General features: G+C 44.4%; 2 protein-coding genes across 8 annotated transcripts in view; one reads left to right on the forward strand and one right to left on the reverse strand.

Annotated features, from left to right (window-relative positions):
* Positions 1-9,673, reverse strand: LOC119213786 (dual specificity protein phosphatase 19-like). Of its 4 annotated transcripts, XM_037464853.2 has the most exons (6): positions 7,938-8,019; positions 7,473-7,756; positions 6,893-7,144; positions 3,820-3,866; positions 2,840-2,992; positions 1-665 (listed from the first exon to the last, which is right to left on the reverse strand). In XM_037464853.2, the coding sequence occupies exons 3-6, from the start codon at positions 7,116-7,118 to the stop codon at positions 483-485; spliced, it is 609 nt and encodes a 202-aa protein (XP_037320750.2). In that variant the 5' UTR covers positions 7,119-7,144; positions 7,473-7,756; positions 7,938-8,019; the 3' UTR covers positions 1-482. The 4 variants fall into 4 exon arrangements, with proteins under 4 accessions (XP_037320750.2, XP_037320752.2, XP_037320748.2 ...); XM_037464855.2 differs by lacking the exons at positions 7,473-7,756; positions 7,938-8,019 and adding an exon at positions 8,830-9,673; XM_037464851.2 differs by lacking the exon at positions 7,473-7,756 and having other exon boundaries at positions 7,938-8,038.
* nckap1 (NCK-associated protein 1) overlaps positions 8,074-26,652 on the forward strand; it is a 23,502-nt gene continuing 4,923 nt past the window's right edge. Inside the window, exons 1-25 of one of the 4 annotated variants that reach the window (XM_037464847.2) lie at positions 8,074-8,394; positions 13,253-13,270; positions 16,597-16,707; positions 18,514-18,606; positions 18,717-18,773; positions 18,894-19,036; positions 19,137-19,227; positions 19,622-19,759; positions 19,966-20,014; positions 20,114-20,270; positions 20,424-20,480; positions 20,928-21,024; positions 21,511-21,617; positions 21,721-21,853; positions 22,041-22,122; positions 22,403-22,461; positions 22,624-22,769; positions 22,894-23,026; positions 23,282-23,401; positions 23,927-24,066; positions 24,566-24,697; positions 24,976-25,194; positions 25,424-25,554; positions 25,779-25,876; positions 26,517-26,610. In XM_037464847.2, the coding sequence (XP_037320744.1) occupies positions 8,287-8,394; positions 13,253-13,270; positions 16,597-16,707; positions 18,514-18,606; positions 18,717-18,773; positions 18,894-19,036; positions 19,137-19,227; positions 19,622-19,759; positions 19,966-20,014; positions 20,114-20,270; positions 20,424-20,480; positions 20,928-21,024; positions 21,511-21,617; positions 21,721-21,853; positions 22,041-22,122; positions 22,403-22,461; positions 22,624-22,769; positions 22,894-23,026; positions 23,282-23,401; positions 23,927-24,066; positions 24,566-24,697; positions 24,976-25,194; positions 25,424-25,554; positions 25,779-25,876; positions 26,517-26,610 (2,713 nt within the window). In that variant the 5' untranslated portion in view covers positions 8,074-8,286. The remainder of the gene's footprint in view (positions 8,395-13,252; positions 13,271-16,596; positions 16,708-18,513; positions 18,607-18,716; positions 18,774-18,893; positions 19,037-19,136; positions 19,228-19,621; positions 19,760-19,965; positions 20,015-20,113; positions 20,271-20,423; positions 20,481-20,927; positions 21,025-21,510; positions 21,618-21,720; positions 21,854-22,040; positions 22,123-22,402; positions 22,462-22,623; positions 22,770-22,893; positions 23,027-23,281; positions 23,402-23,926; positions 24,067-24,565; positions 24,698-24,975; positions 25,195-25,423; positions 25,555-25,778; positions 25,877-26,516; positions 26,611-26,652) is intronic. The other 3 variants (XM_037464848.2, XM_037464849.2, XM_037464850.2) reach the window with 3 other exon arrangements.

The raw sequence follows: 26,652 nt of genomic DNA on the forward strand, positions 1-26,652 counted from the left end.
ATTATTTCATGGGAGCGAGGTTGGCGCATCAACTTTGTGAAGTAGTGAAAGTGACAGAGACATCGCAGCAGCGATCGTTGTGATCAGTGATGCATCAGAAAGAAAGAAATCAAGCTGTAAACTGAGGGAAAGGTTGTAAGTCTAATTAGAACGCAATCCATAAAGAAAACTAGTGGCTCCAAAATGAGCAAATGCAACAGTTAAAAAAAAAACGGTTTATTTTTGTAACTGCGGAATAAAAGGCAGACACATTTTTTCCAAAATGACGCACAAGTACAAACTCGAGCTCTTAAAACTGAATTGTTTTTCTTACGTTTGTCTTTTAAGGCTTAAAGAACATATGTCTGGTTCCTTAGAGCTGCACTGGTGAATCTCCTTCTGTACAAGGAAGTGTAACCCTACAAATAATCACCATGTTGGAATTCACAGCTCGTTCCGCTGCTCTCTGGTGGGTAAAAACACGAACAACAAAGAATGCAGCTTTAAGGTCCGTAGCCCTGCAGCTGGCGGTGGAAGCCCGGGTTCGGGCGAGTCGAGGGCCGGGCCAGCTTCACCTGAGCGTAGGCCTCGTCAAACGTAAGCCCCTCCCTCATCATCAGGTAGCCAATCACGACGGAGGCGGAGCGCGAGACGCCGGCGTTGCAGTGGACCAGGACCACACCGTCCTGTGGACGGAGAAAGTGAGTTTATTTAGGCATATATATATATATATATATTTTAGGGCCGGGACTCGATTAAAAATATTAATCTAATTAATTAGAGGCTTTGTAATTAATTAATCGAAATGAATCGCATTTTAATTGCATAAATATTTGACCTGAGAACAGTGAGAAGTAATTTTTTTCACATGGATTTTTATTTTTGTGTGTAGCAATAGCATATTTAGAAATATAGTACTTTCAGAAATTCAGGTAGCCTATAGGTAAGTAGACCTTCTGTAAACTAGGTTTTTTTAAGTAGACCAATACTTTCAAGTACATTGAGAACATTGGTTATTTTTTCAGACGTGGACTTAGTTACCCTGGTCCTTAAAGCAGTCATCTGGTGCAGTGTGGGTTGGGTGTGGGTCCTTGTACGTCCACGCTAGCTGCTAATTGTTTTGCGTTGAGGTGATACTTGAGGCTCGATGTGAATTCCTTGTTGCACAGCTTGCACACAACCACGCTCTTATCGACGCTTCCATCCGTGTGTTTATTATAATAAGATTTCCCATTCACGGGGCCACCCGACACGTTCTCGTCAGCTTCTTCGTTCATGTTCACTGTGGTTTGTTGTTGTCTGAAGTCATGGACGCTAGTTGGTGCTCCAGTATAATCGGTCCTCCGAAACTCATCCAGTGAGAAACGTTCTGCGGTGCAAAAAATAAGTTTAAAAATAAGTAAAAAATGTTTAATGTGTTATTTTCTGTGTAATTAATTAATCTTAATTCACATTGTAATTAATTAATCGTAATTAACGCGCTAAAGTCCCGGCCCTAACATATTTAAAGAGTGACATTTAAACATCCACCTCTGCAGAGCGACTGCTGTTTGAAATAAGCGAGCACACCGGCCACCGTGTCCACGGAACGCCACATTGAGAGGAAATGTCGGCTCCGCGAGTCATTTCACGGCGCTTTTCCTCGGTGAACATCAGTAATTTGGGGCATCTCTGGCGAGCAGCATCAGTCAGGAGCCCGTAGAGCGAATCTGCGTCTGTGGCTTTCTGCGTGTCAAACATTCTGTGTCGTCGTTAATATTAATGTTGATGTAATTATTTTACCGCCCAAAGTGCGAGTCTGGAAATGATTATTTTTAAATTGCAAGAGCCGCATCTTGAGACAATGCGACGCGGCTGGGAGCCGACGCATCGGCATATTGCCGCATTTGTCTCTTTGGTTGATAAAAGTCTCTCTTCTGTCTGAGAAGGAGGCTCTTTTTTAACTTTTTTTTTTTTTTTAATGTTTTATCAATTAATACCCACCGAGGGACGGGATGTTTAAATTAGCCGCGGCCTCACACGTGTGCGCTGTTGTAATCGACGTGTTATCACTGTTATCACTCTGCTTTCATTTGGAAATGCGAGCCGCTCCGCCGGGTGAAATACAATCAAATGAAGCAGGACACACGGGGAGGAAGAATGACACCGGCCTCTAATAAGTTTCCATCAATCAAAGCGGGCGCTGCTGCTGTATATTATCTAGCGTCTGCCGCCACATATCAGCTCTTGTTTTCCTCCCTTTAGAAAAAAAAAAAAATGCGACGACGACAACAACAGAAAACTTCTGCCCGTGCAAACTGAAAGTTGCCCGAGACTTAATTTGGTTTTGGTTTCGGAGCTTCTTGTTTTTCTGCTATTTCATTGCGCTCAAATTGAGTGTTTTCATATCGGCGCTCACATCGCATTATGTTGTGCTTACGGTCAATCTCCAGACACACACACAGAGGAAATAACGCTCTGCCTGGAAATAATCCCTTAAAAAGTATTACACGCAGCACAGGAAGAGACTGATGGAGAGGGGGGAGGGGGGGGGGGGGTAAACGTTGACTTTGTACATTAAATGACCCCAGCGTGGTCTGTTATTAGGTATTCTGACCACCCGCCTCTCCTTTGTGCTGCGGTCCAGATAAACCGGCTGCTGTATGTAAATGCGTCGCAGCGAGTAGCCGCGCTGATATGAAACAATTCTTCTTTTTTGGGGCCACGTGACGCCTTCTGAGCAAAGAATTGTTTTTAAAGGGGATTCAATGCAGGTTTTTCTGGTAATACCATCACGCGATGACTCGGTGCATTCACTCAGGTCAAAGTTTCACGACCCTTTCACACTCCCGCCCTCTGCCCCAGAAAGCCAGTAGTCCACCTTTTCTCGGGCGCGGTCCACGAAGGAGCCGCACTCCCCCAGGTAGGCGGTGATGTCGGTGTCCGGGAGGTCCAGGATCGGGAGCGTCTTGTAGACGCACTGATCCGGGAACGGGTTGCTGACTCCGTAGGCCACATTTAACACATGAGACACCTGACGAACGGGAGCACGAGACACCACACACACACACACACACACACAGGCAGAGACGCTCTGTCAGACGTATTGATGACATGTGGAAACCTGGATGTTGACTGAGCGAGGGGGGCAGGAAGGCAGGGCGAGGCAGGGGGGGGGGGGGGGGGGGGGGGGGTTGATGCAGAGAGATGAAGCGGGTGGAGGGGGGGTGGGGGGGAGACAGATGGCTCCAATTGCTCCTGCAGTATCTGTCTTCTCTCACTTGAATTAGCTTACCTCAGAGGACGTCTCTCCGCCTCTACATCTGCTTTTGGAGAGCTCGTAACATCTAACGTCCCCTTTTCACTAAATGAGCATCATGCTGTTTTGAAGAAGACCCAAAACTAGAGGCCGGGACCATGAACTCATGTTTACAATGAGGGACTAAATCAAGAGAGAAGTGGGGTCGTTTTCTCGTAGACTTGTATACGACCAAAGGAGTCACCCCCTGCTGGTCAGTAGGGAGAATGCACTTATTTCATCTGACCCGCTATTTTGTGAAGAAATGGATGAATTCAAAGTGAATGTCTATTAAACTGCTCATTACAGATCCCTTCTAAATCCTCCCTTTCAAGCAGCCATGTGTTCATACACCAGGAACCAGGAGGGACATTTGTAACCCCCCCCCCCCCCCGCCTCGGCCACTGCAGAGAGGTGAAGTCACATTCCTCTGTACTGTAATCATTTACTCCCTCTGCTGAGCTAAACCGTCACTGCACCGAGACGCAGCCCCCTCCCAGGCCGCCGCTACATTCCAGTGTCACTGCCCCCCACCCCGCTCCGATCGATCGCCCCGCTCTGACCTTATGTCTCCGCAGGGTGTCGACATCGTGGGCTGCATCCTGAGAGGCTGAAATGAGAAAGAGGCTCGATGAGGAAGGCTCGATGAGGAAGGCCCGCCTCCGCTCGTCTATTAAAAAAATAAATAAACGGGAACGCTTACTGCGGTGCTGACTATAATTGCTCAGTTAAAAAATGATCAAAAGCTGCATGAATATTTATCTGCGTCTCCGTTTGACACGAGAGACACTAAACGATCGGCTTCATTCGCCTGTGCAGTTCGATCAGGGTCGACGATGACGATGCAGTCGGTTTTTGTTTAAACTGGAAACATTGATTCGTGTTTTATGTGGTTTATCAAAATGAAGTGCTTCTAAAATGGGATTTATTTCTTTTGCTTTGTCATATAACTGAGGCATCATTTCAAATTTTGGGTGATTGTGCATTTATCCCAGAGGATTTGTGTAGTTTCAAAGGCCTTTTTCTGTATTTTCTGAAATTCTTTGGACAATTATTAACTCGATTGATCAAAAATATTCAAGAGCAAGTATCTAATATACATTTGATTGAAATGAATAATTTAAACTTAAAGGATGTAAAGGAAGCATTTGAAATCTCACATGAATCCAGAGCCTTTAAAAACACTCTTTTTGGGCTGTGAAATTCAGCATCGGTATCACTGAGCACCACAACAGAAAACAGCAGGGGGGGTGTATCAGTCTGTGGAGACCGCCATTAAAAAAGCTTACAGCTACAGAAATAAAAATGACGAGCGTATCATTTGTCGAGTCGCGCAGGGCTTAAAAAAGCTGCTGAAATAAACATCCGACGGCATCTACAGCCGCAGAGAAGCAGGTTTAAGACCTCCAGGAAGAGAGGGAAATCACATGGGGATGAAAAAAAAGTAAGGGAAGGACGAACTGGACGTGATCATTGAAGACGAGACGTGTGATACGGGAGGAACAGTCTCGGTGAGAGCTGAATCGAAATCCAAAAGATAAGAAATAAAGAAATAAAGAAGTGCCTCGTCAGTGGAGAAAGGAACAGACTTAAACCGACACATCTGTGGAAAGAGGCCGGAATGCCTGGTTTCCTGAACAGAACTTTGTAACATTTGTCCACCTCCAACAAATAAATATAAATACGAATCGAATAATGATATTTGGGGTTTCAAATGAGGTATAAAATGTTCTTTTCTGGGTTCTGATGGATGATACAATTGTTAGTGTGCTATCCTCCAACCACCGAAAACACTCAAAGTAAAAGTCAAATTTCAGAGCTTATTGGCTTTCTCTCCCAGAGTTTGATGAGAAGATGGAGTTTACTGGTGAAGCTACACCTGGATTAGCTTAGCTTAGCACAAAGACTGGAAACAGGTGGGAGCAGCTACCCGTGGCCGGCCAACAAATACTGCAAATGCCTTCTGTGAAATCTATGCATTGGATTTCATTACAAGGTGGATTTTGTTCTGTTGTCTTTAAGCCAACTATTTATTGGTTTCATATTTAACGAGGCATATCGATATCGCACCTGCAATTTATCCTCACACAGCAGTTTGTTTATTATCTCATTTTGTGTAGGTTTCTAACACAAGTCAAGCCTAGATTTCATTGTCCAATATATAAGATATTCTTTTATTAGTCTCACAACGGGGAAATATATATATATATTAGTGCTGTCAGTTAAATGCGTTATTAACGACGTTAATGCTTTGAACTGCTTTGTTCACAGCAAACTTGAAAAAAAGAAAATTTAAGCCATGGTTTAACTGCACTAAAGGCTGAGTCCTTGTTTACCTCAAATGTGCACTTTATAATTTTATTTTGTACCATCCTGTTTGGAAATGTTGTTTTTCAGTAAAATAAAACATTTGCATAAATCAAGCCAATCCACTTGTCCATGTTGATAAGACAATTAAAATGAAAAAAATATTATAGAAAAGAAAAAAAAAGGGAGATTTAGAATTTGCGATTAATTGTTATTAATTTTGAGTTAACTATAACATAATCGTTTGATAAATATTTTAATTGTTTGACAGCACTAATATATATATATTGCCCCACTGTGGGAACACCACGCTGACGAAGAGGCGTTTTAACACCAGAGGAGACCTGTCAGCCAGGTGTCCGATGCGGTAAGGCGGTGTGACGGAGACGCGGACGGTTCGATCACAGGACGAAGGACCCACAGGTGTCACAGTTCATTGCTCCCCCCCTCCCATGAGCTGCAGGGAGTGGGGGGGGGGACACAATGTCAGGCCCAAGGACACTTGGGCAGGACGGACGCGTGCTGACAGGTGCGGTTTGTCGGCTGAATGGTAGGTCACGGCGCTCCCTGAGGTCACAGTTAACGACATTGATTTAATCCTGATGAGGATTTCATTTATTTATGAGAGTGGACTGGAATGCTGAAGTGACTGAGACACTATGGAAGTAGCACTGGTAGGGATGGGGGTACCACTTGTAGTAATATATAATATATATGCTAATAGCAGTGGTGCTGTAGACAAAGGTAGAAAGCGACGGGCCACATGTGCTGTCAGATAAAATCGATAGATCGAGAAAGGTGAACTTTTAGTTAGGGATATATTCCTTTAATGTAATTTCTATGTTACTATGTTTTTTTAATGTTTTTGTCTATTTGCAGTCTAAAAGTTTTACTTTTGTGAATTTGGCCTATTTTTAAAACAATTTAACTCTATACTATACTTTAAAAGGGTACTTTTGGTACTTACTTTTCTTTCCACTGAAATATTTTTAAGTAAGCAAACATTATTCCAGCACTCTTTCTAACTCCAGTCAAATCTGCAAAGTAATTGAAATAACCAACATTATTTTGTATTGTTCTTTTGATTTTTGAGTTTTTTTACTAAACATATTTCACATTCCAGTTCTAATGTCTGAATGTACATACTAAATGTACCTATACTATACTTTAGTATTTTCATTATATTGGTAAAATTGTCTTAAATTAAATAGTTAGGAACTGAGCGTAGCTGCAGTATTAATATATGCGGGAGCATTGGAAATAATGGATAGATGAGAGTGAATAAATGTCAAAATCTTGTAGTAGTAATAGTAGTAGTAGTAGTATTACCCAGAAGTAGGAAGGGTCTGACGACACCAACTTGAAGGTCCAGACTTTTATCTTCGACAAACCCACATCCGCCGTCCTCCTCCAGCTCCTCGACCTGCTCCTCTCCCTCTCCTCCATCACCCCTCCTCTCCAGCAGCCTCCTGCCGGTCACCGTGGTAACGAGGGTGCACTGCTTCTTCAGGCAGTCTTTGGAGAAGCTTTGGATCTCCTGAGACAGTGAATGCATCACACCAACGGGTTCAAGGGACAGAGCTGAAACATAAAAAAAAACACAGAAAGATGTGTAGACAGAGCAAGAGGGTTTATTTACATCCAGTAATGTAGAGGTACAAAAGAATATTACTATTTTATAGAGAATAGTACCATTTAATTGTGTGTCCGTGGATTTACAGTTATAATAATAGCCACAGAAGTGTGTAACCACACGTTTTTGGGCCTTTTTTAGTTTCAGCAGTCAGCCAACTTACTAAATAGAAAAGTATTCGTTAAGACCCTGCGGATGTCGTGTACCGTTGGTCTCATTCCGAACCGAATCACGGAGCTTTTTTTCCCTTTTAGTTTCCCTGCCTCGTCCACCCACCTGGTCTAGACGCACTGACTTCAAACAAAGTCCTGCAGAACGTAGTATCAGCGCTCACTACAGCTGCAGCATGTACAGCAGGATGCAAATCGTGTGGTTTGCAGAGGGAGCGGAGCAGGGAGCGACAAAGTCACGCTGGAGTCGGAAGCTGCGTCAACGATGTGATGCGTTCGGGGTTCACAAAAACACGGGAGGAAAACGGCTCCTTCGTGGAACTATGCATATGCGAGGCTGGTAATGCTGCTTCTTTGAAATGGTACTTTTTTTTAGCATGTCCGTGATAACTGGAAATGCAGATAGCATTGATTGAGAACATGGCGCGATAAACGCCGTATCCATTAGTTCACATTAGCGGAAAAGTATTCATACACATTATGTATATCAGTGCGGCAGAGGCAAATATTACAACAGTATACAGACTCACAAGTGAAAGAATTTGATGGTACTTTACGTATTAATACGTACGCATTAGATGAGCAGTTTACTCTCAGTGACTTGTTAGACCCCTGAGTTTTACGATTAACGAGTACCCCTGAACGCACCGAGAGCCAGCCTCGAAAAACCAGGACAACTCCTCTTCATCCCTGTGACCGAAAAAAAAAACACAGGCAGGGAGACGGTGGGGTGGAGTACAGGAAGCTACTGTCCCCTAACATCTGAACATGGGAGAAATCTAAAATCGGCATAAACCACACGGCTTCTTTCTTTATTCCCAGTACGAACCAGAAGCTGCGGGAGATTTGTGATCTTTTTTCCCTTTTTTTCTTCTCCTGACTGGATTCATTTTGGAAGATTAAACCGATAAAGCGAAAAGATGTCGAGGGGAGTGATCCAGCCCAGCCAGCAGAAGCTGGCGGAAAAGCTAACCATCCTCAACGACCGAGGCATCGGGATGTTGACCCGTGTTTACAATATCAAAAAGGTTCGCTCACACGCATATCTACACGCAGTTTAGCTCTCACTGACCGTATAGATTCGACATATGAACAGTCAAAGCGAGTATCAATATAAACGCTGGGAGACCGTATGAATGCTTGATTAGCTAGCTCTGACCATTACTATATCGTAAATGATAGTCGGTTTATTGTAGCACTGCTAACTTGTATACCAGCCATCTCTAATATGTCGTTTTTAAAAAGGTTAATACGCGTAGACGTTCACTTTCGTTATCCCAAACCTGTCCCTTTAGCATCCCTGGAGGCGAGCAGTGCTAGCCACAAGCTTGTCGCGTTAGCTTGCAGTAAAGTGGACCGTGGGTTTCACGATTTAAAATCAAATTTCCACTCGGGATAAATACACGTGTGTGCTTACTATGAACAGAATATTAGATTCCAATCGAATACATTAAAGCGGGTACCGTGAAATGTAGCTGCTCATCGGCACACTAAAAAAAAAACCTTCAGGCCCACAGAAGCGTCAAAAGCTAGCTAGCGTCGGCTGGTAATGGCGTCGGCTGCTAGCTAAGCTAACCGTCGCTAAGCTAGCAAACGGGCGTCGTCTCTGCTCCACTAAAAAGCCCAAAGCACGAAGCATGAAGCACACCCAAACACAGCTGCAGTCTGCTAACAGGTATCCGTACTATCAACAGCAGCCAGGCCGGTATACCGTTCACACAACGCTACATTTAACTATCTAACGTTCAGGGATTTTTCAGTCAACGAAGCTAAAGTGACAGCCAACGGCTGCTTTAATGTCCGTTAATCTCTTTTATTCGATTAACGTCCATTTTTTATTGTGGTTAAACATTTGAATATAATATACAAGTGGCAAGACATCAGAGGCCAGATGATTGACTGAAAATACTTGAGTCCACCCCATTAAAATATAACCTTTGTGTCCCGCATTTATTTCGATGTAGGTCAATCCATTATGGACGTCTCAGTTAACGTTAATTGACAGAGAAACCAATTGTTTCAGCTCAACTATACAAGATGTTTTATTATGAGTCCCACTTAGGGATGTAAACACGACTGCTTCAGCACACGTGATTAAGTTACAGTACAACTGACACAGTGGTATTACAAGATAACATGTCTGTTAATGTTACAGGGTGTTAATTGTGTTGCTCTAGTGTACCACCAAAGGTTTGTGTGTGTTTGTGTGTGGGAGGATAGTGGGTCTGTTTGTGTGGGGCGAGCCTTTGTTTCTGGGTTTGTGTGATGAATAAAGAAAGATGAAGAAGAGGAAAAGAGCTCAGTCATACCCTAACAAAGTTTAACTCCCTGGGAGCCCATTCCCTTTGCTATTTATTGCCATTAGTTTGCTAATACTGTACAGTATTTTTTTCTGGGCTATCATCAGATATTTGCTAATCAAAAGCACTATAATGGTAGAATGTAAACTTTTCCCTTCACACGGTGAACACATCTATGTCTGTATTGTCTGTGCTAATTCTAGTTTTATGACCGTATGAGCAGCCAGACACATTAAGACATTTTGCTGCTGATAACTCTTCTTAGTACGCCCTTCCTTTCCTCGCTCCTTCCTTCCTTTTTCTTTTGGTCTGTCCCATCATCTTCATATCTCTCCTGATCTGCCTCACCATTAGGCTTCTGAATAGTTCCACCCTCAAATGCTGTTCATGCGTTCTTTGTTCCTTTGTTGACCTTGTGATATGAGAAAACTCCAACATCCAATATCAACCCCATCCCAAAGCTAGAGATGAAAGAACCGAGACTGTAGTCTGTGATAAAGTAAATGGGCTCATTCCGGTACCCTCGGTAGCAATTTGGAGACCGTTCTGATCTTTGTATTTCTGAAATTCCCGACAGAAATTCCCTGCTGAAGAAGTGCTCACAATATGTGGCTTATTTAACATCAGCTTCATTATGTCTGTAAATTAAAACAAAGGAGACAAAGCGGTTGTCTTGTTTCCACCTTTGGGAGAGAGTCATTCATGCTCACTAACGGTAACACTACCATCTAAGATCACAGCAATGTTCTTTTCCATTTTAAGCATATTCACTAATTACACACCATTGACTATCTACAGAAGTAATTAATTAATCTTGCCAAAGTATCATTCAAGTTTTTTTCTTTGCTGTGCTTATCATTCAGCCAGTGGGCCTTCTAACATCACATTTTGTCTCGCACACACTTACAGGGTATTTAGTTTCCTTTCTACCTTACGTTCACTCAGGAAACGTCCATAGTCTTCAAAGCCACTAATTACCAGCAGCGCGATTAACTGGAGTACCGGGCTGAATACACATGAACGCCTGTGAATTATAATACAGTTTGGTGTTAAACGCCAACAACATTCTGCAACAGAAACCCCCATGTGTACATCTTATAAATCTTATCTTATCAGAATATATATATATGTGTGTGTTTATACTGAAACTGAGTGAGAGGCTGGAGCTTTTTCTTCTTTGTTACCTCAATCCTCTGAAAACGTTTTTAAGATTTTGGAAGTTCAGATACTTTTGATTATGGCCATTACAATTATATTCATATTGGTAAAATCCCATCAGTTTATATAACAGATTTATTCGTATTATATTGCCGGCCCCTCCACCCACACTAGTTCACATTTCTTCTGTACATTTTTACAATACAACTAATGCGATGGTTTGTGTGAGATCAGGATGTTCTTGAAGAAAAAAATAATTACAGGTTAACATTTGATGAATTCCTAATAACCACAGCCTTGTTTACCACACAATTCTTATTTCAAGGGTATTTAATGAGCTGTTGAGAGCAAATTGCCCGAGATCTCCCGTCAAGTTCTCATTAATCATGGCGGCTTGTTCCCCTGGGAAGATGCAGTACAAACAGAGTTCTGTCACGACTGTAGGCACAATTTAATATTTCTGTTTCGTTGTGGCCAAACATCTGTCAAATGCCGCTGAGGGCCGTGAGTATGCACCAGGTGCTTAGTCCCGCCTCCTTGTTTGACTTGGCTCTACCGGGGAAATCTCCCGTTGTAGCGCTTGCTTTGGAGGAAGCCGTGCAGACTATTTTCCCTCCACTGCGTTACTGCACATCTGTGGTTCTCAGGCTAGCACACATCTGGATGTTTGCTGAGGGAATCCCATTTCTCATGCACAGTGCATGAATACAGAGGGATGCTTCTGTGGTATGCAATACCAGATCAAAACATGACTATAAACAATAAATTGGTTGGTTTAAAGCAGAAGCATGTTACAAAAAGTCATCCAAATCCTTCAGAAACATGTGTGTAGTTAAAATACGGTTAGCGTTGATAACTCACCCTTTTTTCTCTGGCTGTTTTTTCCCCCCTAACTGTTTTTTGTTCCTCTTTTTCTTCAAGAAACCGGAGCAGTCAACGATGTGTATTTACGCTTCACTAGAAGCCCTAAAAGTTAAAGTCTTGTTATCTGCTCCAAACACCTGCTGGGACTTAGTGGATCTGGTCACTCCAAAGCAAGCGAAGCTTGTCCTACGACAAGCAAAAAAAAGTTTAATATGGAGCACAACGTTATGTCAGCCACAAAGTGCCATTTCACTTCACTTGCATAACCATGTTTTTCCTAGGAAACAATGGGCCGGCTTTAATGTCTCATCTCGTGTTGGGGGGAGTCGTATAGGGGGCCGTGGCTTTGATGCCAACATGTAGCCATGTGACCATGTGATGAGAATAACGAGGCAACAATATATTTTGTGTTTGTCCCCTGATGTCGATTTTATACCTAAACATTTGGTCCCAATTGACATTATTAAAGAGATATTCTAATCACGATGGGTCACACCCGTCTAATTAGGTCACAATCATGATCTGATGTCCAGTTTAGTGATACTAGTAACTAGTAAAGTCAAATTGATATTCTTCAGTATCAAAATCTTGATGGATACCTTTTGATTAATATGATATTTTTAAAGAATATAATTTCCAAACCACAGATTCTTGGTACCATTCGGCAGTCACTGATACCAAAATATTTATATTGGGGCTGTCACAGGCTATTCCAAATATAAGAAAACCAGGTGAACTAGCTGGCTAGGTCAAGTGTAAAGAGGAACAAATGAGCCAGAACCATGAGACTGACTGGATCACTTATTTTTTTCTCCAGGTTTTCCACTTTTGACAGCCCTGATATATTTACCTGTAACACCTTTCTAGTAGATGGATTATTAGCCATGTAACGCTTCAGCTGTCATCGGTTCCCTCTATTTCGCCCCAAGGCCAAGTCACATGTTCTCAAATCCCGCTCCGCCAGCCGGCCGGACCTGGTTCTAACCAAACCCCTCTCACACGGCCTTCTGGAATACAGTAGCGCTGTGTGGCCATAAAACTATGAAAATGATCCGCTCCGACGCGCAGCACCAGCGACGATTACCATTGTCCGTTACTAAGCAACAGCCGTGGAAATGTGGAGCAAAAATTGCAGCCAGTGAAAAAAGACTAGAGGCAAAAAAAACCCTGCAGGGCCTTACGTTGTCTTCCTCAGCGTCGTATTATTTTAGCCCTTCCACACACACACACACGCTCTGAAAATGGATGTGTTTTTGTTCCCAAAGCGTGCGTAGGTAGGAGCGCTGCGCTGTGTGTTACTTTGAAAACAGCGTGCGACAAAACGAGTGTTAATATGATCACATGTCGGCGCAGCATGTGTTGGTGTTTTCTTTTTGTAATGTGTTGTGTTGAAAAGAGGGAGAAAAAAAAGACAGAATGGCTATCCGTGTGTGTGTGTGTGTGTGTGTGTGTGTGTGTGTGTGTGTGTGTGTGTGTGGACCAGCCGTTTGTCTGGGTGGGCTCTTTGTTTTTGATTTCTTCTCTTCTTCTCTCCGTTCCAATGCTTCCCCCCTCTCCTATGCAGCAAGGACAAGTTTGGAAGGTTTGCAAAGTTTATCACCTTCCACTGATGAAACCCCTTCACCCTTCCTCAACTCCTCCTCCTCTCCCTCCTCCCTCCCCTGCTCCTGGCTGCCTGTACTAATCTGTTGGTCCTCCCCGTCGTGCTTCACTTCTCTTCATGTGTGAATCTGTAAAGCCGGGCTCCATTCGCCGTCAGCTACACCGACCCTCAGCGGCAATTCATCCGCTGGAGATTCAGCATTCACACGCACATTGGTTTTTGGTTTGGGGGGGGGAGGAGGAGGGGGGTCTGAAGGAGCTAGAATTTGTCCAGCATTAACCAACAAGATGACTGAACACGATTTAGCCAGTGTGCCTCAAAGCACCAAGACGTGGTGGTTCAGTGTGTCGAACATTTACTCCCAAAGGAAACAAGTTGGACACACTCCAAAAAAATGCAGGGCCACCAATCACTGTGTGATGTGAGAACGTCATATCATAAATAAACTGATTTGGTCGAAGTAAAAAGAACGAAACCACGGTGAAAAAATACTCTTGTTTGTCCTACATTTAAAATATGACTCGAGTATTAAAAAATATTGACAATAACATATACTTGAAAAACCAAAATTAAAGGTATTGATTACACAGAGTGGCCAAAGTAGAGGTGGTGCTAATTTCAAATATTTTATGCTAATTGATAAGTTTGTTTCCATAAGCTCGCCATCTAGCTTGCCCTTCTTCGATGCCGGTTTGATCCTAAAATTATTATCATTATTATAATTATTTTAAAAAGTCCAATATTGGTGACTAATGCGAGGCTGGTCGGTCGGTGGCAGCTGTGAGCTCCAGTTAATAAAAACCATCCGTTCTCTGGAGCTCTCTTTCTTTTTTGCCGCAATTATTCCGTCCCCTGGAAAGTGAGAGCTCCCTTAATGTGAGGGAGGACGGGCGTTAACGGAGACACTGCGAAGATGCTGCTGGGGTGTCGCAATGGTTCATCTGGTAATTAGTGGCCCTAATTAGTTTTCAGGTGTGGGTTTTCCCGGCACAATGAGGGGACCCGCTGGGGACGCTCGGCCCGGTTAGAGAAACCATGGTGGAGGCAACAGCATCCCGCTCCTCCCCGACCACTTCTGATTCTCCGCTTACTGTCCACATGCCCCCCCGTCCCTTCATTCACTGCAACCCTCCCTCCCTCCATCCATCCCGCCCTTAGCAACCCACCCCGCTCCCCATCCCCATCCCCACCCCACCCAAAACCCAACCCGCCAGCTCAATGCACCACCCGCACTAAACGGCAGCGCCAGAGAGAGTGATTATTAAATCTTTATGCTTTTTGTACTGTGACTCCTGAAAGTAGAGTGATGAGTAGACGCTGCAGTGCATCTATGCAACCTAAAGTTAGCGAGGTCTGTAGTCTGTAGTATATGCTACTGTAGTGGTTTTTCATGTTTGAGCCCAATAATTACAACTCATGTATAACGTGTTCCACATTTCTGCCGATCATTAACCAAAGCACACGGGTCTGAATCCCTTTTCTCTGCCACTGAGAGAAGGATTATCTCTTCTTGCTGGTTGTGGGGTTTCTAACATGTAAAAGTTGCATCCACATCAGGTGAAACCAGGTGATTAGAATAATGCTTTTGAGTATAAGCATCCTAACGTAGTTAGCTGTTATGCAGCTTATGGAACATACTGGAAAAAAAAGAGATATTTTAGGGTTTGGGCTGAAACATCTGAAAACCTTTTTATTCAGGATTCAAATGTTATGTGATAACCGCCCGTGTTTTTCTTTTACTCTGCAGTTCCCCGGCGTGAGTCAAAGGGTAACTACGTCTTGTTAGTGGCCCCTGTAGAGACGAGTCCGTTGTTTGTAGGGCGAGTCCAGCGGAGCGTTGCCTTGAGAAGAATCCCACGTGCGTTTGTCAACGGTGGCGCCTCAATTCGTTGCTTCCTGTTCTACATGGTTAAAACCCAGCCTTTTGCCTTTTCTGGCGCCACTGGACAGATCTCCTCTGGTCGGCAGCCGTCGAGCAAACGCACGCCGTCATTGGACAGTCAGACGGTGTGTGAGAGAGAGGCGGGCGGGAATAGGCTGAGACTCAAAGGTCCCGTGGGTGTCAGCGATGGGCTTTGAAAGCACGTTGTATGTTTTACTGTGTCGATGCGCGTCTGTGCTCGTGTGCTCGTCGCGGTGGCGCTCTGTGGCCGTGGTGCGTTTACTGCGTGTAGGAGCACAGTGTGTTTGGTAACTTTTTATGGCCTTCTCTAAACGTCCACTGGACCGACTCCTCAGAGCGGTCAGCGGCACCGACCTCCTCCAGGGTCGCTGCTCTGCACAAACTCTCCACAGGCATGCACCACACGTTCCTCACCATTCACGACTCCACTACCCATGATGCATGAGCGCTTCCTGCCAGGGTTCAGGGCTGTGGGTCACACGCTGACTCTAGTATTAATATTAAAGAAGCAAGAGGCAGATCTTTAGGTCTAGTGAAATAACTCAATAGGGCTTTCTCTCTGACCACTTTCTCTGTCATTTCTCTATACTTAAGTTCTCCTTCTTCTCCCCCCCCCCCCCTCCCTCCCTCCCCCTTCAAACCCCCCCTCTTCTGTTTCATTCAACCCCTTCATGTCACCCGTCCATCACTGTGCCCGTCATGCAGTGGTACTAACCAGTGATGGCTCAGAGACACTTCATGTCTCATGATCTGAGACTCTCGTCTCTCGGTGGTTCTCGTCCTCTCGGTGTTGTGGATTGACGTCCGGCAGCGGCAACATCTCGGGATGATCAAAACGAGGCAAAACGATTAGAAGCTTAAATTACTCCTGATTTGAGGAGGAGATGATGATGATGATGATGAAGGCGGCCAACAAACGCAACCTTTAGTATTTGAAAGGCTTTGGCTCTCGGACGTCTCTCCGCAGCCCCCCGGCTGAGAACCACCGATCAGTTCAGGCTGGTTTATCCAAACATGAAAACCACAGACTTCCAAACTTCATTCAGCAGAACCTCTGGAATCTCCCTGTTGTCGTGCAGCTAAAAGGCAAATGTGACTGCACAGGTCACCTGCATCCAAGTTTGTGCGTGTGTGCTCGTTTTCATGTTTTGAATACGCTTCCGGTCCCCCCCCCCCCCCGAAACCCCTCCTCACACCTTGGACCGGGATAAACCAGTTTTCACTGTGAGCACTGAATGTTTCCTGAAGTGATGACCTCACATCTAACATGCCTGACCGCGAGGGAGGGAGATGTTAGATCGATAGACTCCTACATGGTGTTTGATGAGAGCAGCCGCGTGCTCACCGTGGATGCTGCCGTGTTTCTCCTCACCTCCTCCTCTCCTCTGCTCTCCTTTTGCAGGCGTGTGGCGACCCCAAGGCCAAGCCCTCCTATCTCGTCGATAAGAACTTGGAGTCTGCGGTTAAATTCATCGTCAGGAAGTTCCCGGCTGTGGAGACGCGCAACAACAACGTAAGTGCTGCTGCATGAACGTGTCCCCCCCGCCTGTCTGTACGTCCAACCTTTTTTCCACGCACAGACCTTTTGAAAAGTCTGAACGACAGCTTTGAATGATCAATCTCGATATTGGTTCTTATTTGATCAGGTCATTATTCACACCCAGTGCAAATGTAATCAGATGAGGTCCAATGGAGAGGCAATCTGCTTATGAGACATCTTTTAATGCAGCGTATGAAGAAGCTTTTTCTTCATCTCTTCCTGAATTAACGGGAGCTAGCGAGGGGGGGTCAAGCAGAAGACTGCGTGCAGCTCGGCGGTGTAGCGCTTATTATGGATCCCCTCTCAATACGGCACACTGATCAATGTGGGCTTTTTATACAGTGAGACGACATAAAATCTGCTCACAGGCATATTCTCATTGTGAATTATACTCTTTAAAATGTTTGCTTTTATTGTGTGTGTGTGTGTGTGTGTGTGTGTGTGTGTGTGTGTGTGTGTGTGTGTGTGTGTGTGTGTGGACCTAGTTCACCGAGTTGACTGAATCATTTTTCATCAAATGTTTCTTTCTGCTTTACTTGTTAGCTGTGTTTACGTGTGAGAGTTTGTGTATGTGTGTGTAGAGGTCACTTCTTTATTCAGTATAACTGCAGAAATGGTCTCTTACGTTGTTTTCTGCTTTGTTTCTGTGTTTGTCTGTGTTTTGCATGATAAACATGGCTTATTCCGGACTTGTGCTTTTTGGTAAGTTTTGTATCTAAGTTTCTGTCATTTTTGTGTTTTAGTTACGTTATTCTGTACCTGTTTTTGAAGCTGTTTTGGAATGTGCGTTTCTTTTGCGTTGCTCCACTTCCCCTCCTGCTGGTAGCGCTTTGCCTCCCTTTCCTTCATCCACTGAGTGACTGCGGCTGGTCAGCTACCCGGTCCCCCGTTAGCTGGTTACGCGGCTCGATGAGCGACTGCCTGCACTGAGGAGCGCTGCTGAGCACACTTCATTACTGTTGATATTATGATACCCATGAAGAAAAGGCAGGAAAACCTCTAATCACATCCACATTTTCTAAGGATTTTAGAATAATACCCTTTCAAATCGTCTTTTGCTAGTCTTTGGGTGGGACTCCTCGGTGCAGCAGCAGTGTTACGCACTCCTCTTCAAGCTTGTAAAATATTTTCATGCAGAAGGAGGTTTTGTCTTTTTCGTTTACTGATTTCCTGCTGATTTTAACGCAGTCAAAGGATTATCGTTGGGCTTTAAATTTGGTCAAATGTTGTCTTCATTTTACATTCTTTTTCCAAAGCAACAAACAACAAATCTTACTAAGCAAAAATCATATTCTAATAAGAAGTGCTACATCATTTCCAGCATTGCACAGACTGTATTCAGGAGTATTTCCTCTTTATTTCCTAACGAATAAAGAAAATGTTTGACCAAATTACCAATGAACATCTTAAATCTATCTTTGTACAGAGTTTTCTGTGTCTCTCCGCCTGATTTATTTTTCAAAAGCTAATTATTCAGCAACCGCATCTGTAATTAATTTGAACAAGATATATATATTTTAATTAACTCAGCAATTCCATATGAGAACGAGAAAAACAACTGTAATGTGAGTGGGAAGAGCTTTAAGCTGATGAATTAGATCCACCACTTCCATGAGTGGATATTTAGTTTGTAAATGTAACCGGTTTGAGCGCAAAGAAGTAAAAGCTTTGTGGTACCTGATACCCAGGAAGTCATAAAGAGATACGCAGGAAACAATAACCCGGCTTCACGTGCTCTCGTCCTTTTCTGTAACTGTGTCTTCGCTGCCGCGTTTACAGCAACAGCTGGCTCAGCTTCAGAAGGAAAAGTCTGAGATCCTGAAGAACCTGGCGCTCTACTATTTCACCTTTGTAGATGTCATGGAGTTCAAGGTGAGAAAAAGCACACACGCGCACGCCGTTATTGAGAAGTTCATTGAGAAGGGTCACACGGGGCGATGGTTCATAACGAAGACACTCAAGTTGACTCCCTGCATCAACAGGACCATGTGTGTGAGCTGCTCAACACCATCGACGCCTGCCAGGTCTTCTTCGACATTGTAAGTGACAATGTGTGATCTGTGAGTGTGAAGTTGCTTCTGTGTAACCAGAAAGGTTTCACATTCCCTTCCCTTTCATGTCGGTTACATGGACCCAATGCTTCCAATGTTTCTTCTCAGACGGTGAACTTTGACCTGACCAAGAACTACCTGGACCTGGTGGTGACCTACACCACCCTGATGACGATACTGTCCCGCATAGAGGAGAGGAAGGCCATCATTGGTCTGTACAACTACGCCCACGAGATGACGCACGGCGCCAGGTGACCCAAAGCCCGAAGACACGCAAAGGCACAGACTGGTTCTCGTCAGGCCGCATGCTTCATGGTCTCTATGGTTACCGTGGTACTGTGTGTGTCGTAGTGACCGGGAGTACCCGAGGTTGGGCCAGATGATCGTGGACTACGAGAACCCTTTGAAGAAGTTGATGGAGGAGTTTGTTCCCCACGGAAAAGTAAGACAACTCAGTCAGATCCTAGACTTGTTTTTAAGAAGGCCACGGTGGTGCATGATGTAGTGTGGAGCGCTGGGACCCGCAAGGTTGGCAGCTTGAATCCCGGCTCCAAGTGTCTCTGAGCAAGACACCTAGCCCCTAATTGCTCCCCAGGCAAAATGTAAACCATGGGTTAAAATGCAATCCAAGTGACATGTAATGTAAAAACTGCACGGTTGCCATAGAAACTCTTGTGCCACATTTAGACCTGTCGGTCAGACGGAAACCGTTTCCTGCTCTGTAGCTGGTAGCCAAAGTGTCGACTCAACAAGACGTAGCGTAATGTGATGTGATGAAAGACCGGTGCAATCGCCCCTGAATCGTCTGGGAGATCACACCGAGTTTCTTCTTGCAGTCCCTGTCGGATGCGTTGATCAGCCTCCAGATGGTTTACCCCAGGAGGAACCTGTCCGCTGACCAGTGGAGGAACGCCCAGCTGCTGTCCCTCATCTCTGCTCCCTCCACCATGCTCAACCCTGCCCAGTCAGACACTGTGAGTGTGACAACCCGCCGCACCGGGATATCTAAGTATTCAGTAATGAAGACGTCTCAGCTGTTTGTTTGTTTGTTTTTTACTCCCTATACGCTCCACACTCCTGAATGGCAAATCATTTTTTTTTCTCTATTTGATTGAGAGAAGTCAGTTAATGATGCGATTTGTCGCGCGTGTGGCTCACTGCTCCTGGTCTCCTCTCTCAGATGCCGTGTGAATACCTGTCGCTGGACGCCATGGAGAAGTGGATTGTTTGTGAGTAGAACCGTTTCCTCTGTTTGTTTGTTTGTTTGTTTTTGTTTCGTCTCCCGAGTTTGTGGTTCATTGCGCTGCTGTTGTCGTCCTTCTCCCCAGTCGGGTTCATCCTGTGCCACGCCGTGCTCAACAGCGACGCCACGGCGTTGTCTTTGTGGAAGGTGGCGCTGCAGAGCTCCACCTGCCTGTGTCTGTTCAGGGACGAGGTGTTCCACATCCACAAGGCTGCAGAGGATCTGTTCGTCAACATCAGAGGGTGATTATTAGATTAATAATTGTCCCACATATAAAGACGCTACCATCGTGGGCATTATTGATTTGTAAAAGTTATGTTGAGAAATTAAACATCTTTGCCCCAGAAATGCACATTGATCTTTTAACAGGCCCCCTCTGCTTGTGTTTTATCCAGGTACAACAAACGCATAAATGACATCAGAGAGTGCAAAGAGCAGGCCCTGTCTCATGCGTAAGTTCACAATGTTTTTACTGATCCTTTATCTTTGCATCATCCAATCTTTCCTCTTTTTTTCCCTCCTAACACAAATCCTATTTCACAGAATTTAGGATTCTTTTCACTTGCCAGGTTGTTTTTTTCTTCCCTTCTTTAACTGTATGTCAGCTTTTATCTACTCTGTTGCCTTGAGTGTCTCAGTGAGTCTCCCACAGAAGCTTCACTTCTCTCTTTGCACCTCCTTCTTCCTCTCTTGCGTTTTTATCCTCCTTTCTTTGTCTCATCTCTGCTTTTATCCTCATCGCGTATTCCGCCTTCCCCTTCATCTCCATTCTCCTCCTTGTGCCATCACTGTCATCGTGCTTTTATCCTCTCCCAGGATTGTCCTGAAAGTGTCAGCATACCATTTGATTGTGACGAATGTGTGTTTTGATGCTGTGCTCCGACTTCCTCTCTCTGCAGAGGCTCGATGCACAGAGAGAGACGCAAGTTCCTCCGATCGGCTCTGAAGGAGTTGGCCACTGTGTTAGCCGATCAACCTGGACTACTAGGTCCTAAGGTAACGTAGCCGTTGAAGTACTACTAAATTACCTGACCTAATGGAAGACTTGACGCCTTAAGCGGCTTTCAGTCCCTCGGCTGATCTCCCACAGTTTTAACTGACAAACACTGATCACTGGGACCTAAAACTATATATATCGTATTGACTAAGTCATACAAATCTCTTGAGCGAACACCATATAAACTTTGGAACAGCAAAACATACAAACAGTATAAACAGACACAAGGCAACTGTCACAATAATATCCAGTTAAATGCCACCATAAACATTTACTGTTTAAACCCAATTGTTTCTTTTTATTATACCCCCTTAAAGACGGTTTCATGCTATTCTCAGCTTATCAGGATACAATGGCAAACCCTTGTAAATGTATAAAAAGAATGTATTAGTTTAGCCGGATTAACTTGCCAACTGTTCTTTGAATCATTTATCTTTGGGAGGAGACACATATTTATACATTTCCTCCTGCTTTGTTCCCGCCAGGCGTTGTTTGTGTTCATGGCGTTGTCGTTTGCCCGGGACGAGATCATCTGGCTGCTTCGACACGCAGACAACATCCAGAAGAAAAGCACGGATGACTTCATAGACAAGTACGCAAACACACTGGCACGTTCACACCTACAGCATCACAACCATGACACCTTTAACTTGAGCCTCACATCTGTGTGTGTGTGTGTGTGTGTGTGTTCACAGACACATAGCAGAGTTGATCTTCTACATGGAGGAGCTCCGAGCTCACGTCAGGAAGTACGGCCCGGTGATGCAGCGATACTACGTCCAGTACCTGTCCGGTTTTGACGCCGTGGTGCTGAATGAACTGGTGCAGGTGTGAACACCTGACAGACCTGAAACTTGAGATTGATTCCATAAACTCGTGATGTTTACGCAGAGAATAGAGACAAGAAGAGTCGTTCTTTCAGCCTCAGTTGAAAGTCTGCGTTTAGAAAGTTTCCCTCTCTTCCCGCCTCTTGCTCTTTGTGACCACTTTTTTCTATCTTGTCTCCATCTGATAGAACCTGTCTGTGTGTCCAGAGGACGAGTCCATAATCATGTCTTCATTTGTCAACACAATGACCTCCCTCAGTGTCAAACAAGGTGAACCTTCAACCTTCTTCGAAACAGAAATCAAGGAGAGCAGTCTGAGTGAAGTAGAAGTAGCATCATTGTAGTAATAAAACGCATATTTATTTTTGGTATTGTATCGTAATGTTTTTCTACTTGAATTACTTTATCCTTCTCTTATTGCTATTGATTTTGTATCATTGTTTTTTTTTAATTCTATGGTTTTATCTTGTTTTTCTGTTATCTTTGAACACCCCGGCACAATGATTCCCTCTGAGATTGATGCAGTCTAATCTTATCTCCTCTATTGCAGTGGAGGATGGAGAGGTGTTTGACTTCAGAGGCATGAGGCTGGACTGGTTCAGACTGCAGGTGTGCAAACACATTTTACACTTTGATTCATTATTTAATACTACGTGAATAATCCGGACTACTGAACGCAGTCTGCAGGTTCTACTAAATGTTGTAAATGAAACCACTGTAGTGTAAATGTACAAAGACGTGGTAGTGATTGGGTGCGCTTCCTCTCCACAGGCCTACACCAGCGTCTCTAAAGCCAGTCTCGGCATAGCCGACCACAAGGAGCTCGGCAAAATGATGAACACCATCATCTTCCACACCAAGATGGTGGACTCCTTGGTGGAGATGCTGGTGGAGACCTCGGACCTGTCCATCTTCTGGTTGGATGCACACGCTTTTGATACGTTTGTTATTCAGTGTTTGTTTGTCCCATATTTTATTGTTTATTGATTTCCCTGCTTGTGTGTGCGTGTGTGTGTGTGTGTGTGCGTGTGCGTGTTGTAGCTTCTACAGCCGTGCGTTTGAAAAGATGTTCCAGCAGTGTTTGGAGCTTCCCTCCCAGAGCAGACACTCCATCTGCTTCCCTCTGCTCTGCACACACTTCATGTCCTGTACACATGAGCTCTGTCCAGAGGAGGTAAACACACACACACACACACACTTTCTGACCTTAAGTCTAGACTGCGATCAAGTCAGACACGATGGTCTTTGAAGCCATGTTCAAATGAAATTAGCTGCTCCTTTAATGCCTGATGCTTTTGAAATGCTCAAACCAGAAAAAACAGCAAAGAACACGACTTCAACTCACACAGATAATCAACATGTGACCAGAAACGTCCGTTATTGGTGTGACATGGTGTTAAGAAGTGATTTTATGTTTCTTCCTTAACAGCGTCACCACATAGGGGATCGAAGCCTGTCGTTGTGTAACATGTTTCTGGATGAAATGGCCAAACAGGCCAGAAACCTGATCACAGACATCTGCACTGAACAATGTACACTCAGCGACCAGGTAGGAACACGCACACACACACGCACACTATTCGATTTTTTTGTTTGATTTTTTTTTTTTCCCCCAGAGAACTGGATGAGAAGATCAATTCCTCTCAGTTGTATCGATCTTCTTATCTAGAGCTCCACTATTGTACCAATTACCCAAATAAGAGAAACCTTAAAGGTGTTTTTTTTTTTTTATTGATGTGCAGATAGACTCATTAAGTCCTTAAAAGTTTTTCTGATGCAGAAAAGAAACTTTGTAATGTCACCAGATTTGGTTGAAGCATTTGGCCGTTTGCGTGATATTAAATGCCGTCACATTAATGTTGTGAGTCCTTTATTGATGCGTGTAGTTAAAAGCCTCTTAACTTGATCTCCATCAGTCTGTTCCACCCTTCACTAAAGAACATCAGCCAGACCGTGAAGAACCCACCCACCCCCCCCCCCCCCCCCCCCCCCGATCGTTCATCCCCGCATCTGTCTTCTCTTCCTCTCCCTTCGCCGTCTGCCTAATCTTCTTCCTCCTCTCTCGGATCTCTAGCTGCTTCCGAAGCATTGTGCGAAAACCATCAGCCAGGCGGTGAACAAGAAGAGCAAGAAGGCGACGGGGAAGAAGGGCGAGCCGGAGAGAGAGAAGCCGGGCGTGGAGAGCATGAGGAAGAACCGGCTGCTGGTCACCAAGTCAGTCCGAGGAGTTAATCTTCGTTCTCTAAGCCGTCAATGGTTGTGTGAGAGATTGTCACCATTTGTCATTGATGGTCGCCACGATACCACAATTATGATGGAATATACGTCTAAATATCTCCATACCAAAACGATAGCACAGGCAAAAAATGGATTTTCTTATTTTTTTCTGTTTTGTTGAGCTGCCTTAAGGGAGTTTAAGTGCCCTTTGATGCACTGTGATGCAATGTAATATGTTTAGTGCTTTTAATTTGAAAGGCAGTAATGTAATAAGGGAACCTGGAATGGTGCATTCAGAGTCTATTTATGTGTTATTATAGTATTCCTTCATTCCAAGTGTGGACACCACTCATAACCCTTTTAATAAAACACCATTAAATCCTTGTCCTTTTAACAAGTGGAGGATTTTACACCTTCGAGTCCATTTTTAGCATTTATTTAATGTCTGTTGCTGTAAAGACACAGATTATTTAAAATAATCAATCTCCCTCCACAGTCTGGATAAACTCCACACAGCGCTCTCTGAACTCTGCTTCTCCATCAACTACGTCCCCAACCTGGCGGTGTGGGAGCACACGTTCACACCCAGAGAGTACCTCACCTCGCACCTGGAGATCCGGTTCACCAAGTAAGCAAGAACACATTAAGCGTCACTCACCTTTCATTCAGATTCAAAGATTCCTTTGGTCTGTTATACATTCTTCTTTGCTCGAGGACAGCCATATTATTGTTTTTTTTTTGTTTTTTTAAATCTACCTTTTGTGTGAATTTACTACTAGAGAATTCTGCCTCCAATGAATAGAAAACAAAAGGACAGTTTGTGTTTTTTCCTTCACGGTGAAATCGTCTCACTGTGCATTTAAACACAGCTCATCGCCAGTTCTAACGGTGCTCTGCTGTCCCCAGGTCCATAGTGGGGATGACCATGTACAACCAGGCTACCCAGGAGATAGCCAAGCCCAGCGAGCTGCTGACCAGCGTGCGGGCCTACATGACGGTGCTCCAGTCCATAGAGAACTACGTCACCATCGACATCACCCGGGTCTTTAACAACGTCCTCCTGCAGCAGACGCAGCACCTGGACAGCCACGGGGAACCCACCATCACCAGTCTGTACACCAACTGGTAGGCTGGTCACCAGGGAGAGATGCAGTGGAGGAATGCGTTGAAATAAAAACCGAATAAAAAACACAATCAAAACGGGAGGGATTTTCAGAAGTATTTTGATGCGTGCGTCAGTCTGTTTAATAGAAATCATCTTCTGGGACTGGAGAGATTAGCACGGTTAACTTCATACACAATTTGTAGTGTGTCTGAGGTCTTCCTTTGTGTGTGTGTGTGTGTGTGTGTGTAGGTACCTGGAGACGTTGCTCCGCCAGGTCAGCAACGGACACATCGCCTACTTCCCCGCCATGAAGGCCTTCGTCAACCTGCCAACGGAGAACGAGCTGACCTTCAACGCAGAGGAATACTCCGACATCTCCGGTACTTACCTGCACAAAACCTGACTCACCCTTCACACAACCTGACTCACCTGCACACAACCTGACTCACCCTTCACACAACCTGACTCACCCTGCACACAACCTGACTCACCTGCACACAACCTGACTCACCCTGCACACAACCTGACTCACCTGCACACAACCTCACTCACCCTGCACACAACCTGACTCACAGTTGTGTGTTTGTTTTGTGTGTCTTCCCAGAGATGCGCTCGCTGTCTGAGCTCTTGGGGCCGTACGGGATGAAGTTCCTCAGCGAGAGTCTGATGTGGCACATCTCATCCCAGGTGGCTGAGCTAAAGGTATGTTTAAGTATAAATGAGGGCGTCATTATAAATGTGCTAACGTAGTAATCTGGCTGACAACATGCAGACTCACACAGCAGACTGAACATGTGCGTCCTGTGAAAGGTGGTTTTCTCGTGCTGCTCATATTGTTCAATAGAAAAGAGGTTCTTTATCATTTATCAAGTCATAAATCACCATGTGTTGCTTAGCAAGGGTTGAAATGCACTTATTGTACGTCACTTTGGACAAAAGCATCAGCTAAATGACATGTCATGTCATGTCGTGTCACTGTAAAACCTGAATCAAAGTGGGGTTTCTAGTCTGAGATTCAAATGAAATCCACAGGCTTTGCAGACTGAAAAGTCCTTTTCTTTGTGCGAGACGACTTTACGTCACACTAACTACCGAACACATGCTCCCTGATAAGAGACCAATGTTTCCTCTGGTACTTGTTCAGAAAGAAGATCTGATCAGGTGCCGGTAAAGCTTTTTGGTTTCTATTTTATATTTTTATTAAGAGCAAAGCAAAATATCTGTGTTATTAAGCTGTAATTACAACTGAATGAGTATACAACATACACAAACCTTAATACGAGGAATAAAGGCCTCGACGCTAAGAAGCCGTCTGAGTGTCTGCGTGTTTGTCTTCATGTAGAAACTGGTGGTAGAAAACATGGAGGTGTTGACCCAGATGAGGACGAGCTTTGACAAACCAGAACACATGGCCGCCCTCTTCAAGAAACTCACCTGTAAGTACACACACACACACATCCATGTTTGGTTCATGTCTG

The sequence above is a fragment of the Pungitius pungitius genome, chromosome 13 (assembly GCF_949316345.1).
Source record: "Pungitius pungitius chromosome 13, fPunPun2.1, whole genome shotgun sequence".
Lineage (NCBI taxonomy): Eukaryota > Metazoa > Chordata > Actinopteri > Perciformes > Gasterosteidae > Pungitius > Pungitius pungitius.

What these genes read in the sequence shown, in the direction of transcription:
- LOC119213786 (XM_037464851.2), bottom strand. An exon ending in CAGACCCTTCCTACTTCTGG is followed by an intron (nt 3,867 to 6,892) that starts GTAATACTACTA and finishes TTCTCATTTCAG; the next exon opens with CCTCTCAGGATGCAGCCCAC. An exon ending in TGGACCGCGCCCGAGAAAAG is followed by an intron (nt 666 to 2,839) that starts GTGGACTACTGG and finishes CTCCGTCCACAG; the next exon opens with GACGGTGTGGTCCTGGTCCA.